The sequence below is a fragment of the Hevea brasiliensis genome, chromosome 3 (assembly GCF_030052815.1).
Source record: "Hevea brasiliensis isolate MT/VB/25A 57/8 chromosome 3, ASM3005281v1, whole genome shotgun sequence".
Taxonomy (NCBI): domain Eukaryota; kingdom Viridiplantae; phylum Streptophyta; class Magnoliopsida; order Malpighiales; family Euphorbiaceae; genus Hevea; species Hevea brasiliensis.
The window spans coordinates 98509625-98529713 of NC_079495.1; the positions used below are offsets into that span (position 1 = coordinate 98509625).

The following is a 20089-nucleotide window of genomic DNA, read 5'->3' on the forward strand; positions in this document are numbered from 1 at the left end:
GCACAAGTGAATGCAGCCAATCAACAGCCAAATCTTCATAATCAACAATTTCCTTTACTCGGGAATAATAACTACAGATACCAACAATTAAAATTCAATTCCATATCTTTGGTGCATCAAACATGATAAAGAAATTGGATTCAATACAAGAAAGGGATAACAGCTTTTCTACCCTTGGGATAATCTTCTCCAAACTTGTCCAGATACCAGTTATGGTTAGCAAGAGCCCTAGGCATCAGGTTGGCACACGTGTAGAGAAAAAAACCAAACCCAACCCAGGACCATGTCATCACACTCCACCCAAGCCACTCCACAATCTCCCCAAAGTAGTTGGCACAGCTCACCAGCTCAAAACATCCTCCTCTTGGCACCTTGTACCCGCCACCCTCTCTCCTTAAGCCTACCAAAACCCTATCAGACCATATATTAATCCACATACCCCACAAAAATACCAATAGCCCACCCAAAAGCTTCCACCAGAACCACCCATCGTTGTGATAACTCTCCTTGTAGTGAGACACCCACCTGGCTTGCAAGTAAGCATTCAATAAGTTAAACCCAAAACCCATCAGGGCCACAGTCACCGGAAAACCACTAGCTGTTTTGGTGTTCCGCTGAGTATTACTCAGGCGAAGAGGGTAGATACAGGTACGGTGGAAATAGTGGATGAGAAAAGGAGACATAAGAATCAGTGCTTTGGAATTGGTGGCATGCTGACCAAAGGGAAAGAGTAGAAGGGTGAGCCAGAGAGTGGGGCTCTCCATGAGGAACCAAGCAAAGGGAGGGGAGAGAGTGGGACCCCAGCCAGGGCGGTTATGCTTGCCATATGGGGCTTGGAGGAACCTCAAGGAGATGAAGGTAGGGGGTCCTATGAGGTAGAAAGTAAGGAGGGTGTAATGAAAGAGGCTCTGATCTGAAAAAGCCATTGCTTTTCTGCTTAAAAAGGGACTCAAGAATCAAAGAGGGATGCCCTATAAAAAGGGTATCTGCTGGAATTTAGAAATTTATCGTGATTGCTAATGGGTTGCAGAAGTGGCAATATAATAATTGCAGCGGGAAACTGTTTGCATTCACTGATGCAAGGTGGATGTGAATGATCCCTTTGAAAATTACCCATTCCCATGCTTGCAATTGCAAATCTTTTGTTGGGTGATTGGATCTTGGGTGTAATTATCGGATCTGATGAATGAAAAATTCACTTTTATGGATAAACAATAAATAATATAGTAGTAAAGGAACAAGTTGCAAAGCGCTAGCTAAAAAAAGGACGAGAATATGGTCCAAGAGAAATAACCAAATTCTTTCTCAAAAACTTTTTAAAAAATTAGGAAAAAAAAATTAAATCTGAATATAATGTGTAATTTATAATAAAACTATAAAAATTTGATATTAATCCAAATCAAACACTATTAGTGGAAGACAATAAGGATTGATTTATCTTTACTAACTTATAGGGACACCTTTATTTTTTCTGCAAGTATAAGAGCATTGATTTTTAGTACTTTAAGAATATTTTATAATTTTTTTATTTTTATAATATTTAAAAATTAAAAATATTGAACTATAATAAATTTATATTATTTTTATTTTTATGTAAAAAAATCATAAGTGGGATTTTTATCCTAATTTTTTAATTTCAGCTTAATCTTTCATATTTTTTTTAATCAATTCTACTATTTATTATTTGTTTTGTAATCATAAAGAGATTTACTCAAATGTTGCAAAATAATATATATATATATATATATATATATATATATATATATATATATATATATAGATTTTTATTGCAAGAGGGGGGAAGCCTCAAAGACCAAGCTTACGCAACAATAGGCACTACTCTAGGCTAAGCAATGCCTTGTAAATCCATCCCCAAAAGATCCCAAATTTCAGGAGGAGCAACATAAAGAGGATGAAAGCTTAAATTAGAAACCACTGCGGCACTGCCAAATTGGCCAACCTGTCAGCCCCTCTATTAGCTTCCCGATAGCAATGAGCTAAGTTAACAAGAAAGTTGACGACATTGAGAAATAATACTATGGAACCCAAGATTGACAGAAGAATCACTAGTGGCCAAGTCAAGAGAAGCTTTAGAATCCATTTTCACTAGCACTCTGCGATAAACCGCAATTCCAAGCTAATTGTAGCCCATGAAAAAGAGTCTGTAACTCTACCTGCATGGAGCTACAAGTCCATAAAGCCAACCTGCCATCTGCTCAAATGATCACGAATCACAACTCCACCCCCACTCCTTCTTGGGTTACCCTTACAAGCACCATCAGTGTTAAGCTTAACCCAACCCATATCAGGAGTATTCCATCTTACATGAATTAAGGATCGACCAGCACTGTTCAAAGTAGGAGAACCATTCATCCAAGCTGCACCATTCACCTGAATTTGATGCGCAACACACTTACCTTCCCTTCCACAGCAAGCTTCTCATGCTTAAAATCATACTCATTACGCCATCTCCATAACCACCACATTACAATGCACATAGTTTGCAGCTGTGAAGAAAATCCCACCTCAAAAAACCGCAGCTCACTACTTCTTAAAAACCAATCAGCAGGATTCATTCCCATAAATTGGCAGAAAGAATCTGCTGGCATAAGTCTTTCCCAAATCAAAGTAGCTTGAGGACAATCCCTCAATAGACGCACAATTGTTTCAGCATGTGCACCACATAGCGGACAGCTTGGATCAGTAGTAATTTTTTTATCAAACACATTGATAATAAAGTCTCTAATTTTTTTTATCAAACGCATCGCAAACTGATATTGGCAAGTAAACAGTCTGCATAAGATGATTAAGAAGAGCAAAGAGCACCAACTTAGCCAACGTGATTTTTCTCGCAAAAGAAAGAACATTGATTTTCCGCCCTGCCAAATGACTGTCCAATTTACTAAAAACAGAATCAAAGCTAGCTTTGCAAACCCTGCCACTAAACATAGGAATGCCCAAATAAACTCCCAAATCCTCTGTAGCTTGCATTCTAGCTACACTACAAATTTGATCTCTTAAAGTGCAATCCACATTGTGAGAGAAAAAAATTTTGGACTTAGAAAGATTCACCTTTTGCCCAAATGCAGCCCCAAAATCATCTAAACAAGTCATAATAGTCTGAATTTGATCAACAAAAGCTCTAGCAAGTGGTAAAAGATCGTCAGCAAAATTGAGATGAGAAAGTGCAGGACCCCGCCTGGTAACATAGACAGGTTGCCAACATCCATCCCTTACAGCCAAATCAATTCGATGTTCTAACCTTTTCATACCAAGCACAAAAAGGTAAGGAGAAATTGGATCACCCTGCCGAACACCTCTAGATGGCTTAAAACTCTTAGAAGGGACCCCATTACATAAAATTTTCATAGAAGATGCATTGAGACATTTCATAATTAACGAAACAAAATTTGAGGGAAAGCCTGCTGAAGAGTATCTTCAACAAAACTCCATCGTAAACGGTCATAAGCTTTTTCTAAATTAATTTTAATGACCATCAATCCTGGTTGCATACGACAATACTTCATTAAGTGAACAACCTCTTGCAAAATAACAACATTATCATGAAGTGACCTCCTTGGAATGAAACTTGTCTGATTAGGAGAAACCAACCGAGGCAGCACTTTTTTCATGCGGTTGACTAAGACCTTAGAAATCAACTTAAACCCCACATTACAAAAACTTATAGGACGAAATTGACTAATATTCTGAGGAAAGCCAACTTTCGGAATAAGGGTTATAAGTACATCACAAACATTCTGCTGAACTCTCCCCACCAAGAAATTGTAAGACAAAATCAATAATTGAACTCCCAATCTGACCCCAACACCATTGAAAGAAACAGGCCTAGAAACCATCCAGGCCAAGGGCTTTATGTAATGCTAGTTCTGTATATTCTACTGTTTTGATAACTAACATTTGTTCGTACAGTCAAGATGTTTGGAATTATACTTAAACTAGAGAGTGAGGAGTTATAAATTTGTTAAATAAAGATCAAGTAAAATTAAAGAGAAATGAAAGAAGCGCAGTGCAAATCGGTTAAATGAGCAGGAGGCCCCGGAGATAGGTGACCTTACGGGGAAGTAACTAAAAGTTCAGTTGCCAACCCACACTCACAAGGAACCCTATGGGACATTTATTTTGGACTAAATTAAAGGATTAATGACAATGAAAATGTTAAGAAAATTCAAGGAAATTAATGCCAATCGGTAAAGATAAATTATGACCCGAGAAAGGGCATTTTGGTCATTTCACATGAAGAGTTAATTTTTTACCAAAATATCAATTTAATTAAGTGAGATTTATGTAATAAAATATGAAAAAATATTGATAAAAATTCAAATGAAAATGAGTAGAGAAAAGAAGAAAAGAAAAAAATAAAAATTCAATTTTTATTTATGTCATAAGCATGATAATTGATGACCTAATTAAAATTTTCAACCAATTATAATTAGACAACATCTAAATAAGGGACAAATTAATTGAATAAATCAAAAAGCCTTCATCTTCTTCCCTTGTTCTCCTTGGCTGAATTCCATTATTCTTCTCCTTCCACCATTTTCATCTTCTTCAAGCTCCATTTCCCTTCAATTCCCACCATAAAAACCCTAGTCCCCAAAACAAAAACTTAATTTTAAACCTTGCTTAAGAGTTTGGGAGCAAAAAGAAAAAGCAAACTTGAAGTTTTTACAAGCTTGGAAATTGACATAAGAGTGGTATGTGCAAATTAGTTCTAGATTCTTGAATATTGTTTGAATTTCAATTGAGAAGTGTTGAAATTATGAATAAAAAGATGAAAATTATGTATGGAGGGTTGAACATAAATTTCGGTCACCATAAGGGAGAGGGAGGTTTTAAAGTTTTGATAGAATTAAACATGTTTACTAGAGTGGATTGATATATAAACATGAATGGTATGATGAACTTGTATAAAATTTATGAAATTCTGATTGTAAAGTTAGGGTTTTGAACAAATTTGGGAATTTGATGCTATGATGCTCAATTGAGATTGTTGAGGTCAATTATTGACCATTTGATAAGAATTGGTTGAGTTTTGAAGTTGGTAGTAGTGTTGACTTATTGTATTGGAAGTGTTGTTTCCATACAGGGATTTTTGGACCTTAAGTCTAGTGTAATCATATGGCCATAAGTAGAGCTAGACAGCTTCAATTAGTGTGAGGCTAATTGGAGATGAAACTTAAGACCTAAAGCCACAAATTTTATAAAGAAACCTTGCCCAGAAACTGACATAAATTGCCTTAAAATTGGCATGAATCCTGAATGACCTAATCTGGACCTGTAGAAATAACCATATGAATAGTAAATGTTCAAATAGGTATAACTCATTGTAGAAAGCTCTAAATGACTTAATTCTTAAACTTATGAAAAGCTTAGACATAGTAGAACATTTTTCATGGGGATCATGAACCCTAATTCTGACTCTAACCCAACCAATTTGCTAAGCAAAATTAGTCCAATAAACCTGCTTGAACTAAAACTGACCTGAAAATTCTGGACTTTAGACCATCTGACTAGTTGTGGTAAAAATGTCATAACTCACTTTACAAAAATGCAAATATAGTGATTCAAAAGCCAAAATCTTCATAAGACCTAGAACTACAATTTTGATGTTTTGACCAGAACCTAGAATCAAATGAAACTTAGGGAAATTGTTAGGAGAATTTAGAAATTCCTAATCTAGAAATTCTTGCATTGGACAGATGTGCCATTTGACACCCGAATGGTAAATAGACTATAACTTCTACTAGAAAGCTTCAATTGGAATGAGCCAGATTGATCTAAAAACTTAAGAAATAGAGTTACAACTTTGGTTGAGGAATTTTACTCAAATTCTGAGAGTAAGGACCCTAAAATGGGAATTGTAAACACTGACCTGAACCTGAAATCCTGAATGTACAGGGTTTATGAGTCTAAGTCAGTTAATTAGTCATAACTCACCCTACACTACCTGAAACTTAGTGATTCTTGAACTTGTATGACCCTAAGACATATGGGAACAACTCATAAGAAGGACATTAGGCCTAAATATGACTGTAACATGTCCAAATAGTTGGACAAAATTGGGATTCCAGAATCTGCTTGGTTTTGGAACAGTAATGAGTCAATGGACCAGTCTTGGAAAATTGACCATAACTTGAGTTCTAAAACTGCAAATGATATGATTCAAAAAGAAAAATAAAGATAAGACATAGAGAAACAACTTCCATGAAGGAAGTGTAATCCAACAGACTTTGCATCATAACCAATTTATTAAGACAAGTTACAACACCAAATCTGGACCTTGAGAAAGGTTTATAAAATAACTTGTTATATGATATAGAATTAACCAAAATGATTTGTTAACGACATAATTCACTTGAAAATGAGATTGAGACCTATGTTTCCATCACAAATGTAATGACCATGATATGCCAATGAATAGTACCTATGAATAGTACATAAAATAACATAATGACACTAAATTGCCCAATGTATGCCTAGACTTATGTGTAGAAATTGGATCAATTGGTATACCAATTAGGGATTACAGATTGCAGTACTGCTTATATGAATGATCATTGATAGACAATATATGTCTGATATAGTTATTCTTCTGGCTTTATACCTGACATGCTTTCTGGCTTTATGCCTGCTCGCTGACCTTGTGCCTAATATGACATGATGTATACTTGGTAAACACACAGGGTGTCTAACTAGTATACTCCTATGTATCCAGTCTTAACAGTCAGTTATATGTTACTTGAACACTGATATGGTTTAATAAGCTTTAATATTAAACAATTATATGATAAAAATTCCAAACACATAATATACTCCTACAGAGCAACAAAAATACGCAGTGACCTATAATTGATAAATATATATTTGTTTCTTTTTATATAAAACACTATACACATAAAATAGTTACTTGTATTTATTTAGTTTATTTTTATTTTATTATTACACCACTAAGCATTATGTTTAACGCGTTAGTTTTTTCATCGCGTAGGTACTGGAGATCAAGAGAAAACCTAGTAGACATCTGACTGGGAAATTTGAAGTCCAGATCTGCATCGAGTCCAGTGTCACCATCCCCATTGCAATGCATTTTGGTAGGGCCACATTAAGCCATATGATTGTATTTTGTTTGTGTTTACTGTAATAAATTCTGGAGTTTTATTGTAAATTATAAATCTATGTAATTAATTTGTACATTGATGTAAGTTAATAAAATTTGAGTATTTCATATATGAATCAAGTGGAAATGGATATGTATGAAAATGATTGCAAGAATTAAATGTGAGATAATGATGAAATTATGAATTAGAAATTAAAAATTGATATGAGATTTTCAAACAGGTAAATAGTATAATACGTCAATTATTAAATAAATAGGGGAATCTCCGTCAATTTCTCTATTTGAATATTTTGATTTAATTAATAATGAAATCAAAATTAATAATAGATAGAATAAGATAAAATCAAGTGATCCGGCACAGAATATGGAACACCTTACTCGACTACACTATAAACTGGATAAGGGGTATTATACTTTATAAGGATCCATAGAAAAAAGAGCATCCTTAATTTCAGTCATTTGAAAATCAGCTGAAGGCAGAGCAATATCATCCTGAGAAAGTGTCAAAAAAGCACTTGAGGGAACTCTAGTCAAATCACCATTAGCATGCTCAGAATAGAGCTTAGTAAAGAACTGAAGAGCCATGTGCATAATCTGATCTGGATCTGTAATCCACTGCCCATTCTCATCTGGCAATCTAGCAACCCGCTTCTTATTTCCTTTAATCGCAACACTAGCATGGAAAAAAGCAGTGTTTCGCTCCCCTTCAGTGATCCGTTTCTCTCTAGATTTTTGGAACCATAACATTTCCTCCTGATCCAACAACTGTTCTAATTCAATCCTTAATTTTCGATACAAACTAATGAGACCTTGATGCATATCTGAGCAAAGTTTCTCTTGAACACCTCTAAGCCTTGCCAGTAATCTTCTTGTTCTGTGGTAGATATTACTAAACACAATTTGATTCTAATGCTACAAATTGGTACCCAAACTTCGTAAAGCATCAATGAAATTAGCACCATGGATCCAATTTCTCTTCACAAACTCAAAGAAGGCAGGATGTTGAAACCATGCTGCTTGGAATCTAAAAGATTGAGGATGTCTAGAAATGTCCCTGAGATCCAGCCGCAACAATAAAGGACAATGATCAGAGAAAGCCCTCTCAAGATGCAACACAGAAGCATAAGGAAACAGAAACGTCCAGTCTCTATTACAAAACATACGGTCTAATCTCGCAGCATGACAAATTTCTGTACTACGACCCCTCCACCAAGTAAATTTGGATCCTGTAAACCCAGATCAATCAAGCCCAATTGGTTGATCCAACTACGAAATTTGTTGCATTTGGCTGCCACGTGAGCCCCCACACTCGTACTCTCACTCAATTCAGCATAAGGATTAAAATCCCCTACCAAAAGCCAAGGACCCACTGAGAGAGCAGTAATACAAGTAAGAGCAAAAAACAAAATAGGTCTCAGATGTTCACGAGGACTAGCATAGACCGTCGAAAAGAACCATTTAAAACAACTAACATTTTCAACTAAACAATGAATAAATTGTGAATGTGAATAAATCACTGAGACAGAAACCACATCAGTATTCCAAAAGATCCAAATGCCACCACTCAAACCAGTTGCTTCAACTCGCACCCAATTACCAAAACCCAGAGAAAGAGAAATTACATCAGCTCTAGGACCACTAATCTTCGTCTCTATCAACACCAAAATCATTGACTTATGATGCCTACAAAGATCCTTAAGAGCACGCAAACTATGACGTCCTGCTGCCCCTTGAATATTCCAAGTCACAATCGTCATAAAATAACAAAACAACACACCACCATAAATAAACAACATGCAACAAAAGCAGCAAAAAGCAGGTGCTAAAGTGTCAGCATTCCCAAGGGCATCAACATCCCCCTGTACGTCATCTCCGTCATCAAGAACAGACTCATTAGCATTAAAAACAGCATTAGAATGTTGAAGAATAGGATCAAGCTGCATTTGATCCCCATAACCACCGATCTCACCAATGCGCAACAAACCTCCCCCAAGATCTTGCAGCAAGATATCATCATCCACAACATGACAGTCTACAATTCCAACTCCCGCACGCCCCACCACCATAGTTGCCTTCCCTTCGCTGCAGCATTTTGAGATTTCACTTGTGAAGAACAATTAGGGTTATTGGAAACATGTGAAGGAGTAGAATGTGGCGAGGAAAGAGTGCTAGTTGAAGGGATAAGAGGACTACCGACTAGATCAGTTCTAATTCCGACTGAAGACTGAGCCTGAAGTAAAGTGATGGACTGAAGGGGGCTCAGAATAACAGGCTATATCGTAGGATGTCCTTTAGAAGAACTGGGCTTAGTATTAGTTGCCAAATTCTTATTGGATGGGCTTGGGTCACATGGGTCCTTTAACTTCTGAGTTCTCTCCACTGGATGTACTTCCTCTACAACATCCTCAACCATATGGCCGGACAAGAGAGCAAAACGTGATCCAGGAGATTTCACTAAACCTTTATCCATGCCTGATTCTATCTCACTGGCTTTCTTATCTTTTTGAAGTCCTACCTATTTAAAATTTGAGTTCCCCGATAGCTTGGCACCTTTCCATCCCGAACGTTTAGCCAACATCCAAGGACCAAACCTATCCACAACCTCAGGTGACACAACCGGTGGCTCCATCACCACATTCTGAACCTGATCAACTATGTCAGTCACCGGAACAATATCCTTAACTCTGGCACCATGAACTTCTACTCCAATGACAGCATCAGGATCTAAATCAGTAAAAGCCTTAGTACAAGTATCTTGGCGAAGACCATAACAACAACATTGGAAGCATATTAGGTGGATACCTTCATATTGAAATCTCTTAACTTTCCGTCACAAGCGAAACTCAGACAGAAGGGGCTTGGACAAATCCACTTCAACACAAATGCGTGCAAACTTCCCTCTGCTGGCATTCAAAGTAGTTTCATCTACCTTTATGGGACGCCCAATCTTACTAGCAACCCTCATTAAGAAAATCTTAGAATAATACTCAATTGGTAGATTAGGAATTCCAACTCAAACAAGGGCTTTATCAATAACAGCATACTCAGGGTCAAAATTTGCTTGCCATTCACGAACAATAAGGTAATGGTCAGCAAACATCCAAGGACCTCCAAAAAGAACATGATCATCCTCCGTTTCATTAGAAAACCTTACCATAAAAAAGCCATTAACGAGATCAATCATGTCGATAGGGGATTTTAATGCCCAGAGTTGCTTCAACCTTTTTTGCAAATAGGAAAAGCCAATCTTCCTTCCTAGGACCTTGATTATAAGAGTTTTCCTCCAAGGTTCACTCATAAGCCTCTTCTCCATCTGTGACGCTCGAATAGTCGAACATTTCAAATCATAATCGTCATCTAGTTCACCATCGGAATCATAATCAGAAATATCCACAACATGGCCACCATCATTAGCCATTTCTAAATCCTCAAACACACTCCTTTGCACTGCATCATGAAATGAGGACTTCAGTTTGACATCAGTAGCCACCCCTTCAACATCCACAGTATCCTTACCAACTGCACCCAAACCATTACCAGAACCATCTCTAAGCTTCACCTTTTTGGAACTCCAATGAAGCTGATCAACCTCTTCTGAGGAAGGCGGCAACGAGGAAGAAACATCTGCCATTTTTCAATTTTTTTTTATTTTTTATTGTTGCAAAATAATATTTAATTTTAAATTTGTTTAATATTTATCATGTTTGATTTATAAATGAATTCTTCAATTTTACTTTCAATATTGATGCAAATATTATGTTCTATTTCAGTAATTGAACCATAAATTTTCAAAATATTTCAAAAGCAGAATTCCTTCAAATATATCTAATTAACATGATTATTTAAAAGAGAAATAAAAAAACATTTTTTTAAGAAAAATAAACATTTTCAAGTAATAAGTACAAAATCTTTTTATGACATTAAATTAATGGAAAAAATTTAATGCAATTAATGTCAAACTAATTATTAATAATTTTCTTAGTATTGCCTTGATTCCCACTAAATCACATTTGTTATTATATTTCTTATAAAATGTATTATTAAACTTTTATCAAATTTTACAAATTTCTTATTAATAAGTTGAAATTCATGATCTCACCAAATATCATAATAACCTTAAAAATCACCTTTTTTTGGATAAATTATGTAAATTCTCTCAATTTAATTATAATTTATATTTTCAATTCAAACCTTAAACATTTTTTTTTTCAATATTGACTCTAATCTTAATAAATTATTTTGAAACACATATCAATTAATTATAAGTTAATTAACAGAATCTTTATGTACTATCAAAATCCTACTAAGCATATGATTTGGATTTAAGTTTTATTTTAAAAAAAAAATAAAAAGTATATGATTTGGAAACATTTATTGGTATTCCAGTTGATAGATTTTAAAAAATAAAAGTATCTAAGCAATTATTTCTACAAGGATTTCAGCTCACATGATATCAACTTCATTAAGTATTAGAATTTATGAACAAACCTTCTCAATAAGAAAGAGACTTGCCTATATATGTAAGCCGCTATACATAGACACAGTATCTTCCATGTCTCTCTGCTATACAAATAAGAGAGGGGAAATTCAAATTTCTTTCAGCAGTAATGGGTTCCTCATCTTGTCTCTTGGGTCTTGAAACGTGGAAGAAGGAGGGCACAGGCTCTTAACTCTAAAAGTTCTAAAAGCTAGTAATGTTGATATATACAAAAAGGTTACCAATTTTGAAGCTTTGTTGGATACTGCAAAAATTGCTTCCATGGAGTGGGAGGAAAAGGAGAGAAAGAAGGGTTAGGTGGTGGCGGATAAGCTACAAGCGCCGTTAAGAGAAAAGCTTAGAAAAAACCATTAGTTTTTACTGTTCAAGGGAAGGGTTTGAAAAAAGAAGGCAAAAAATTTGAGGGAGAAAAATGACTTCTTTCTTCAATGAGGAGCTAATGATTTTGAATGGAGAATCAACATTAATATTGATGAAGATGAAGATCAAAATAAGAAGGCGAAGGTGAATGGGAATGCTTGCATAATGTATGTGTTCATCAATCACTAGAATGCTCTTAGGACTAATAATGGGTTCAAGGTATGTGATATAGTTCAAGTATGGTCTTTTCGAGTTGAAAAGCAGCTTTGTTTTGCTGTGGTAAAAGTTGATCAAGGAATAGAGGATGGAGAAGCAACTGAAAAATCTGACTATGAAATTATTATAGATCAAATTAATGGAAATTGAAAACGAAAGCATAACTCTTAAGTAACAATTCAACAGGGTTCTAATTATATTAATCAAGTTAGAAATGTTGGATCAGCTCTTCTGTAACACTCCTATTTGCGTAGCCTGATATATGTTACTGTTCCGGTGACCGGTGTCGGTCCGGACAATTAAGAGGATTAGAACTATGTTTAAGATACCTAGAAAAGCCCTGAATGAAAATAAATAGTGAGTGCTAGAAGGTTAAGTATGAATAAGAAAAACAGAACATAAAAGGTTAAATGAGCCGGGAGTCACAGCGATGGGTGATCTTCTCAGGAAGTGACTGCAAAGTCAGTCCCAACTCAAATTTTGAACCGAAAAATATGACGCCGCTGTCCTAAAGACTATTGCGAACACAGTGGAAAAGATAAAATCACATAAAAGAATTTTTAAGCAGGTCAAATAATTAGGTCAGGGATCCGGAAGAAATATCGAATAACTTACAAACCGGATCAGACTGGCGAAGGACAAATTGGTCAATTCACCCCTAGAGTTGACTCCTGACCTAACTGTCTAATAAAATCTGAGAAATGAAAATTGTGAAATATAGAATTAAATTGAAGAAGTTATGGAAAAACAAAAGAAAAGAAATGAAAATTTAAAACAATTTATGACATCACCTTAATGACCTAAGCATGAGGTCATAATTAATTATCATTTAATTAATTATTTTGACTAAGTCAAAATAAGGATAAATATACATGAAATAAAATAAAAAATAATAATTTGGTCTTCTTCCCTTAGATATGCCTCCCCATTTCTCTCTCCTCTCTCTCTCATTTTCTTCCACCATTGTTAAAGAATAAAAAGCTTGAATTTCTTTGATTCCCTTCCATAAATCCCCCAAATCCCAACACTAAATCTCACCCTTAGACCTAGATAAACTCTTTGGGAGCAAGAAGGAAGAGAAAAATTAGAGAATTGAAGAACTAGGGAATCTATAAATTGAGGTAAGTGCAACTTCAAGCTTAGATTCTTATTAAATTCTTGAATTTAAGTTTAAATGTGATGAAATTACATTAGAAATAAGGAAAACCATGCTTGAATAATGGAAGAGAAAATTTGGCAGCCATGGGGTTATGAGATGTTGAAGTATTTTAGTTCAATTAATTATGTATGTAAGCCTAATTAGGCATGTAGAGATGATTAGAACACCTTAATTGCATAAATTGAAACACTTGGAAAAAAAATTAGGGTTCTTGACCTTAGGGTTTTGGGAAGAAAATTTGAGAATTTAGTAAATTGATGTATTTTGACCTAAGTGAGATTTAAAATGGTGAAATGGTGTAATTTAGAATGTGTTTGAATGGTGAGAAATTAAGTCAAATTCGGATTGGTGAGGGGTCACTACTGGACAGCCTGACCTAGGTCCCTTTCAGGGATTAAAACTGAAAATTTACCAACCCAATTGGTGTGAGGCCAATTGGAAATGAAATTAGACATATAAAGACACAATTTTCATTTGGGAACCATGCCCAGAAAATGACATTAGGATAGTGAAAAATTAGGCCAAATCCGGATTTGGGCACACTGCCCTGTACAAAAATGACCAAATGAACAGTAGTTACTTAAATGACCATAACTTGGTCTAGGAAGGTCCAAATGACCTGAATCTTATATCGATGGAAAGCTGAGACATAGACCTACAACTTTTATGAAGAAAATAAATCCAAATTTTTACCATAACCTATCCGAAAAGTCACCTGTAATCAGCACATCAAAACTGCCAGTATCCAGAAAATACCCAGAATTCTGGGTAACACCAAATTCGGCCAGCCCCATTCAAATAGTCATATCTTGGGCTCCAAATGGAGTGATTCAAAAAGGAAATTAAATTTAAGACAATAAGGAACAACTTCTATGAAGAAAATGTTGCCAAATTCTAATAGTAACATGACCAATAGAACAGTACAATACAGGACACTAAATCTGAAAAATTTAAAATTGTACCTAGGAAACTTAAAAATTTAAGGAGCAACTAAAACCAACAAAATTGGTAACTAAAATATGGTATGTGAGTGAAATTGAAATCCCTATACCTATTAAGCATAAGAAAGTCAACAAATTTACTTAAATAGTGTCGTGAATAGTAACCTCGAAATGAAAATTTTCAAGAACGTTCACTACAAGAAAATAAAAAAATTGCTACAAAAATTACCGACAAATAAATTTCGTTGGTAATTACCGACTATTTACCGACAAAAAAGAAAAGTCAAAAGAATTAAAATGTAAACTAATTACTACCGATGCAATTACCAACAAATTACCGATGGAAACTTTACCGACGACTAAATTTATAGGTAAATGTAGAGCTAAATTAATGCAGCAAAATTAGCGACCAAAAAATAAATATACCGACGATAAATTTCGTTGGTGATTATCGACTAAAAGCTATTTCGTAGCTAACTTTAAGGAGGAAACAAAAAAAATAAAATTTTAACATGGCAAAAAACTTACCTACCAAAATGAGTAGTCGGTAATTACCGACTATACTGTATTTCGTAGTTAAATTTAAAAAGGAAATAAAAAAATAAAATTTTAAAATAAAAACATTACCTACAAAGTATTAGTTGTTGATAATTACCAACTAAAAAATAGTTCGTAGGTAAATTTAAAGAAGAAAAAAAAATTAACATGGCAAAACAATTACCTACTAAATTGAGTAGTTGGTAATTACCGACTACAACCTATTTCGTAGCTAAATTTAAAAAGGAAATAAAAAAATAAAATTTTAAAATAAAAAAATTACCTACAAAGTTTGAGTAGTTGGTAATTACCGACTAAAAGTCATTTCGTAGGTAAATTTACAGAGGAAACAAGAAAAATAAATTTTTAACATGGTAAAACAATTACAAAACTACATAGTTTTGAAGTCTTAGAACACAACCAACTTTCATTTGTTAGCCCTAGCCACCTCCAACGTTGGTTTCGCAACAAAGGGGATTTCTAGAACCGGAAGGCCATATCCTTTTCTTCTCTATTCCTTTTTTTCTAGGTACAAAACAGCTCTTCCTCACCTCAGTCAATCTATTCCTTCCCCCTAAGTTGTAGATCTGTGGTTTTTTTTCTTTTGAGATTTAGCTTTTTAATGGCGATTTTTTATTTCTGATCGTTTATTGTATTTCTAGATAGATTCAACTTTTCAGGTGCAGTTGACAGTTGTTTTTGAACTTTTTTTTTGTGGGTAATTCGCTGCTTAGATTTGATGATCATTTTGAGCTTCTTGTGGATTTGAGGTTTTTTTGTTTTAAAATTTATTGATTGGCTTGTTTTTAGTACTGATTGTGCTTTTTTTTTTCCTTCCCCCTTTTTAATCTATCATTTATATTATATTAATTGGGAAATCCTTTTTCAATTTTTTCATATTAATTAGGTTAAGTTTTAGATTGGCATTTGCATGTGCATTTTAGTTTCTAGTTTTCCACTTTCATTGATAATCTATTTATGCACGTTGCAGGTAGTGATTTATGCACATTATTGGTAGTTTTTCAATTTTTTTTTTTTTAACTTCTCTGCGTATGTTAATTGTTTAGGTTGTGCTATTTTTTTTCTGGATAGTTCGATGCACTTCTTGCTCTAACAAAAGCCGTATTAGCTTTAAATTTAAAGCACAGCTACTGACAATTTTATTGCATTCAAAATAAGGAAAGCTGCTAAAGTATCATGATCTCACCTTTGTTTGTTGGATGTCTTTGTGGATTTGATATGGAGTAGTGATTTATTGAAGCACACACTGAATTATAATTTGTGATGATTACATTCTTTTAGTTGCTTCAATTATTTTGAAGTAAATTTGGTTTACATTCAATTTAGGTGCATGGGTTAGTATTTGTGTACTGTAATAGATTCTTCCCTTCTCATGGATCTATGAACATTGCATGTAATGATCTGTGGATGGTTTTATTGTTCTCCCTGGAACTTAGTGATTCTGATTAACTGCAAAAATATTAATGAGTCTTGAAAGCTTGATTGTGCGCTTGTTGGGTATTATTCTAGGATTCAGAGTGATTTTATATCATTTTCCATTTGGTTGTATGATTACTCATGTGGATGGATTAAGTTGATCAATGCAGTAAATGCTAATTTATGGTGAACATGTTTTCTCTTATTGGTTTATATACTGTGTAGTGCATTTGATTTATAAATTGTTTCATGTAGGTTACAATATAATTTTGTAACGACTACACCAATTTATCCCATAAATCGGTAAATTTTATATAAAATGAGTGTGGTTGGATTTGATTTTGGCAATGAGAGTACGCAGTCGACAGTCCTCTCTTCAACTCTTCGACCGCTTCTCTTCGCCATTTCTCTTCGGATGTGAACTTCACCTCATTCCTATTCAGCGTTTCTTCGATTGCTTCTTCTTTGGTTTCATTAATCTCAACACAGAATCATTCTCAGCAGATCTAACTCATTCTTAGCAGATTTGGCAAAATCGTTCTCAGCAAAACCGTTATCGGCAGATTCGACTCGTTCTCCAGTAGCTCATTCGCTGTAGACTTATTTTCTACAAACTAAGGTGAGTTTATCTTGCTGCAGACCTTTTTTTTTTTTTTTACTATGCATTTGGCACATTACTGGGGTTGAACAATTGCCGATGGAATGTGGGTTATTGAGGTTAAAAATTTTTCATTTCTGATAAAGAATTAGAAAAAAAAAATACGGGAATAAGCGATTAAAGCCAAAAGAATATGGATGTTGAATAGTTCAAATTTGAGGCTACAGTGTCATCAATTCTCATCGATTCAGGCTAAGCTTTTGCTTGACATTGCGAGTCTTGAGTAGTGATAGTAAGAAAGAGGCCTGTCGTGAGTGATATGCAAAGAAGCTTGTGGGCATCTGTGTGCATTTTTGAAATTTCTGAAATCAGCTTCTGTGATTACTTAGGGTGCGTTCAGTATGGATTACCCCTTGGCACTCGTCAAGGTTGATATTTCAGCATTTTCATCCTATTAATCCGTTTAACTTCTAAATTAGTCGAACTTCAACAATGTATTTCCAGTATAGATGTCCACTGATGATTCAATTCAAGTGTTGGGACGTATGCTGTTGTCATTTAAATTGTTTTGTTTGAGAGTTTCTTTTTATGAGAGTTTTATGCTGTTGTTGGTAAGGATTTAATGAAATCTTCCTGTTTGCATTTTTTATGAGAGTTTCTTTTTCTATAATATAATGAATACTAATATTAATATTAATTTTTTGCTAATAAATAGTGAATTTAAAGATAATAAACAATGATTAAAAAAATGATTTTCAAAATTTTAAAAATGAAAATAAAAAATAATTTCTTGTTTTTATAAAATAAAAAATATAAAAACAAAAATTGCAATTTGTCATGTAAACTTTGTGGCCATTGGGATGTTAAACTACAAAGAGATGAAATTAATAATGCATTTCTAAATTAATGAAGTTGTTTGGATCCTTATAAATTGTTGCGAATCAAATGCTAGTACTATAATTGAATTTTTTTTCGTTTTGAGTCCAACAAGTTTTTGAACTGGTAAACCCAAGTAATTTATTGTTATTTTCCTGGAAGTGAGTTAATCCACAATGCATACATAAGAACAAGAACCACAAAATCTGCATTGGTATTGTAACAACAAACTTCTTGATTTCCATAAGAGTTATAATATGTTAAAGTGGTTGTTCCTATGCTGTTAAGTACGCCATAATGGGGTATACTGGAATTTAGTATCTGTTCATTCTCAATTTTATCTTCATTTGATTACATTCAATTACATTCAACCATTATGTGATGAAATTGGTTTTGTTGGTATTCGCAATTACTTACCGTGAATTTTTGTATATGTACACATTTCCAATTTTAATTATTATATTTTTATAATAATTAATTTTTAATTTAGTAATAAATGGACAAATTACTTAATGTTTTTTTTTTGTCAATTACTTATTGTGAAGTTCTCCTAATGTTTCTTTTAAAAGTGTCTCATTTAAAAAATACACATTTAAGAATACTTGAGATGTTTCTTTTCATGTTATGTGTTCTTTCTTTTGTAGTTTGAGCATGGCATGAATTTGTTGCTTTGATTGCATGGAATAAATTTAAAATAAATGTTTGCATTATAACTTGTTTAAATATTTTTTTTAGAACATGGATACCTCCAGGAGTTAGATGTATGCTAAGAAGCTCCAAATGGACTATTGAATCCAGAGTTTCTTAGTGGGTTGGAAGCATTTATCAATTTTGCTTGTAGTAAGCCAGAATTTATGGACGGGAGTAAAATAAGATGTCCGTGTGCAAAGTGCATAAATCGAAAGTACCTACTTGTGGATGATGTCAAATTTCATCTTGTTAGTAAGGGGTTTAGACCTAACTATCTAAAATGGACTGCACATGGTGAATCGTTGTGTTCTTCAACGTATGCTATTGAGGTCAATGTTCCAAGGCAAGAACATTTCCATGGTGACACTAACCCATACCGTAATATGGTGTTTGATGTTGCTGGTCCCCATTTTCAAAATGCTATGGCGGATGTTCCTTCACTAGATAATGAAGTTGATAATATGGAAGAATTGTGAAATCCAGAATCGAAAAAATTTTATGATATGCTAAAAGGAACTAAAGAGGAATTGTGGCCTGGTTGTGAGAGGCATTCACAATTATCTGCCGTAGCTCGAATGTTGCATATTAAGTCAGAAAATCACTTGTCCGAGAAATGCTATGACCAGATTGTGAATTTTGTGAGGGAAGTTTTACCAGATGAAAATAAGTTTGTTGATAGTTTTTACAAGACGAAGAAGCTTATACGGGGATTGGGTCTACCTGTGGAAAAAATTGACTGTTGCAAGCTTGGTTGCATGATATATTGGGGAAATGATAATATTTTAACTAAATGCAAATTTTGTGGGCTGCCAAGATACAAGCCTCGAAGGGAATCAAGTAAGACAAATGTAGCATGGAAAAGGATGTATTATTTTCCTTTGACACCAAGGCTTCAAAGACTCTGTGCTTCTGAGGCAACAGCTGCAAAAATGCGGTGGCATGCTGAGCATAACATGGAAGATGATGTCATGTGTCATCCGTCTAATTCTGAGGCATGGAAGCACTTTAATCGCACCCACCCAATGTTTGCAGCTGAAATTTAGAATGTCAGGCTGGGATTTTGTACTGATGGATTTCAACCATTTGGACAATCAGGACAGCAATACTCGTGTTGGCCAGTAATAATTACCCCATATAACTTGCCACCCGGTATGTGTATGAAGGAGCCGTATTTATTTTTATTGATAATAGTACCTGGGCCACAGAATCCCAAGCATCGATTAGATGTTTATTTGCAACCATTAATTGTTGAATTAACTCAATTATGGCATGTGGGGGTGCAGACATATGATGCATCTAAAAAGCAAAATTTCCAAATGTATGCTGCTCTTATGTGGACACTTAGTGATTTCCCTGCTTATTCAATGTTGTCCGGGTGGAGCACTGCTGGGAGATTAGCATGTCCATATTGTGTGGATTATTCAGATGCATTTTCATTGAGTCACGGGGGGGAAATTAGTTGGTTTGATAATCACCATAAGTTTCTTCCACAAAACCATCCATTTAGACGAAACAGAGTAAATTTCCTTAAAGGAAAAGCATGCACAAATGAGTCTCCTCCAATTCTAAGCAGTGAAGACACTTTTTTGCAGATAGAGGATTTAGGACTTAGGAGGGTAACAGATAGTGATGGTGAAGC

General features: G+C 34.4%; 2 protein-coding genes across 3 annotated transcripts; both read right to left on the reverse strand.

Moving 5' to 3' along the window:
• Nucleotides 1-34: 34 nt before the first annotated feature.
• On the reverse strand, nucleotides 35-1221 carry LOC110643790 (steroid 5-alpha-reductase DET2). 2 transcript variants are annotated; one of them, XM_021796287.2, is made up of 2 exons: nucleotides 173-1221; nucleotides 35-71 (listed from the first exon to the last, which is right to left on the reverse strand). In XM_021796287.2, exons 1-2 carry the CDS (start codon nucleotides 924-926, stop codon nucleotides 55-57), a joined length of 771 nt encoding a protein of 256 aa, XP_021651979.2. In that variant the 5' UTR covers nucleotides 927-1221; the 3' UTR covers nucleotides 35-54. The 2 variants fall into 2 exon arrangements, with proteins under 2 accessions (XP_021651979.2, XP_021651976.2); XM_021796284.2 differs by having other exon boundaries at nucleotides 35-1214.
• Nucleotides 1222-7546: 6325 nt separating this feature from the next.
• On the reverse strand, nucleotides 7547-9204 carry LOC110643786 (uncharacterized). The gene is made up of 3 exons (XM_058143376.1): nucleotides 8454-9204; nucleotides 8124-8364; nucleotides 7547-8012 (listed from the first exon to the last, which is right to left on the reverse strand). Exons 1-3 carry the CDS (start codon nucleotides 9202-9204, stop codon nucleotides 7547-7549), a joined length of 1458 nt encoding a protein of 485 aa, XP_057999359.1.
• Nucleotides 9205-20089: the final 10885 nt, after the last annotated feature.

Bases quoted from the DNA above. Each gene is read 5' to 3' on its own strand.
- LOC110643790 (XM_021796284.2), bottom strand. From the start codon at position 926: ATGGCTTTTTCAGATCAGAGCCTCTTTCATTACACCCTCCTTACTTTC.
- LOC110643786 (XM_058143376.1), bottom strand. From the start codon at position 9,204: ATGGTGGTGGGGCGTGCGGGAGTTGGAATTGTAGACTGTCATGTTGTG. The intron at 8,365-8,453 runs GTACGAGTGTGG...CTGGGTTTACAG, and splicing joins TTATGCTGAATTGAGTGAGA to GATCCAAATTTACTTGGTGG. The intron at 8,013-8,123 runs GTTTGTGAAGAG...TATCTACCACAG, and splicing joins CAACATCCTGCCTTCTTTGA to AACAAGAAGATTACTGGCAA.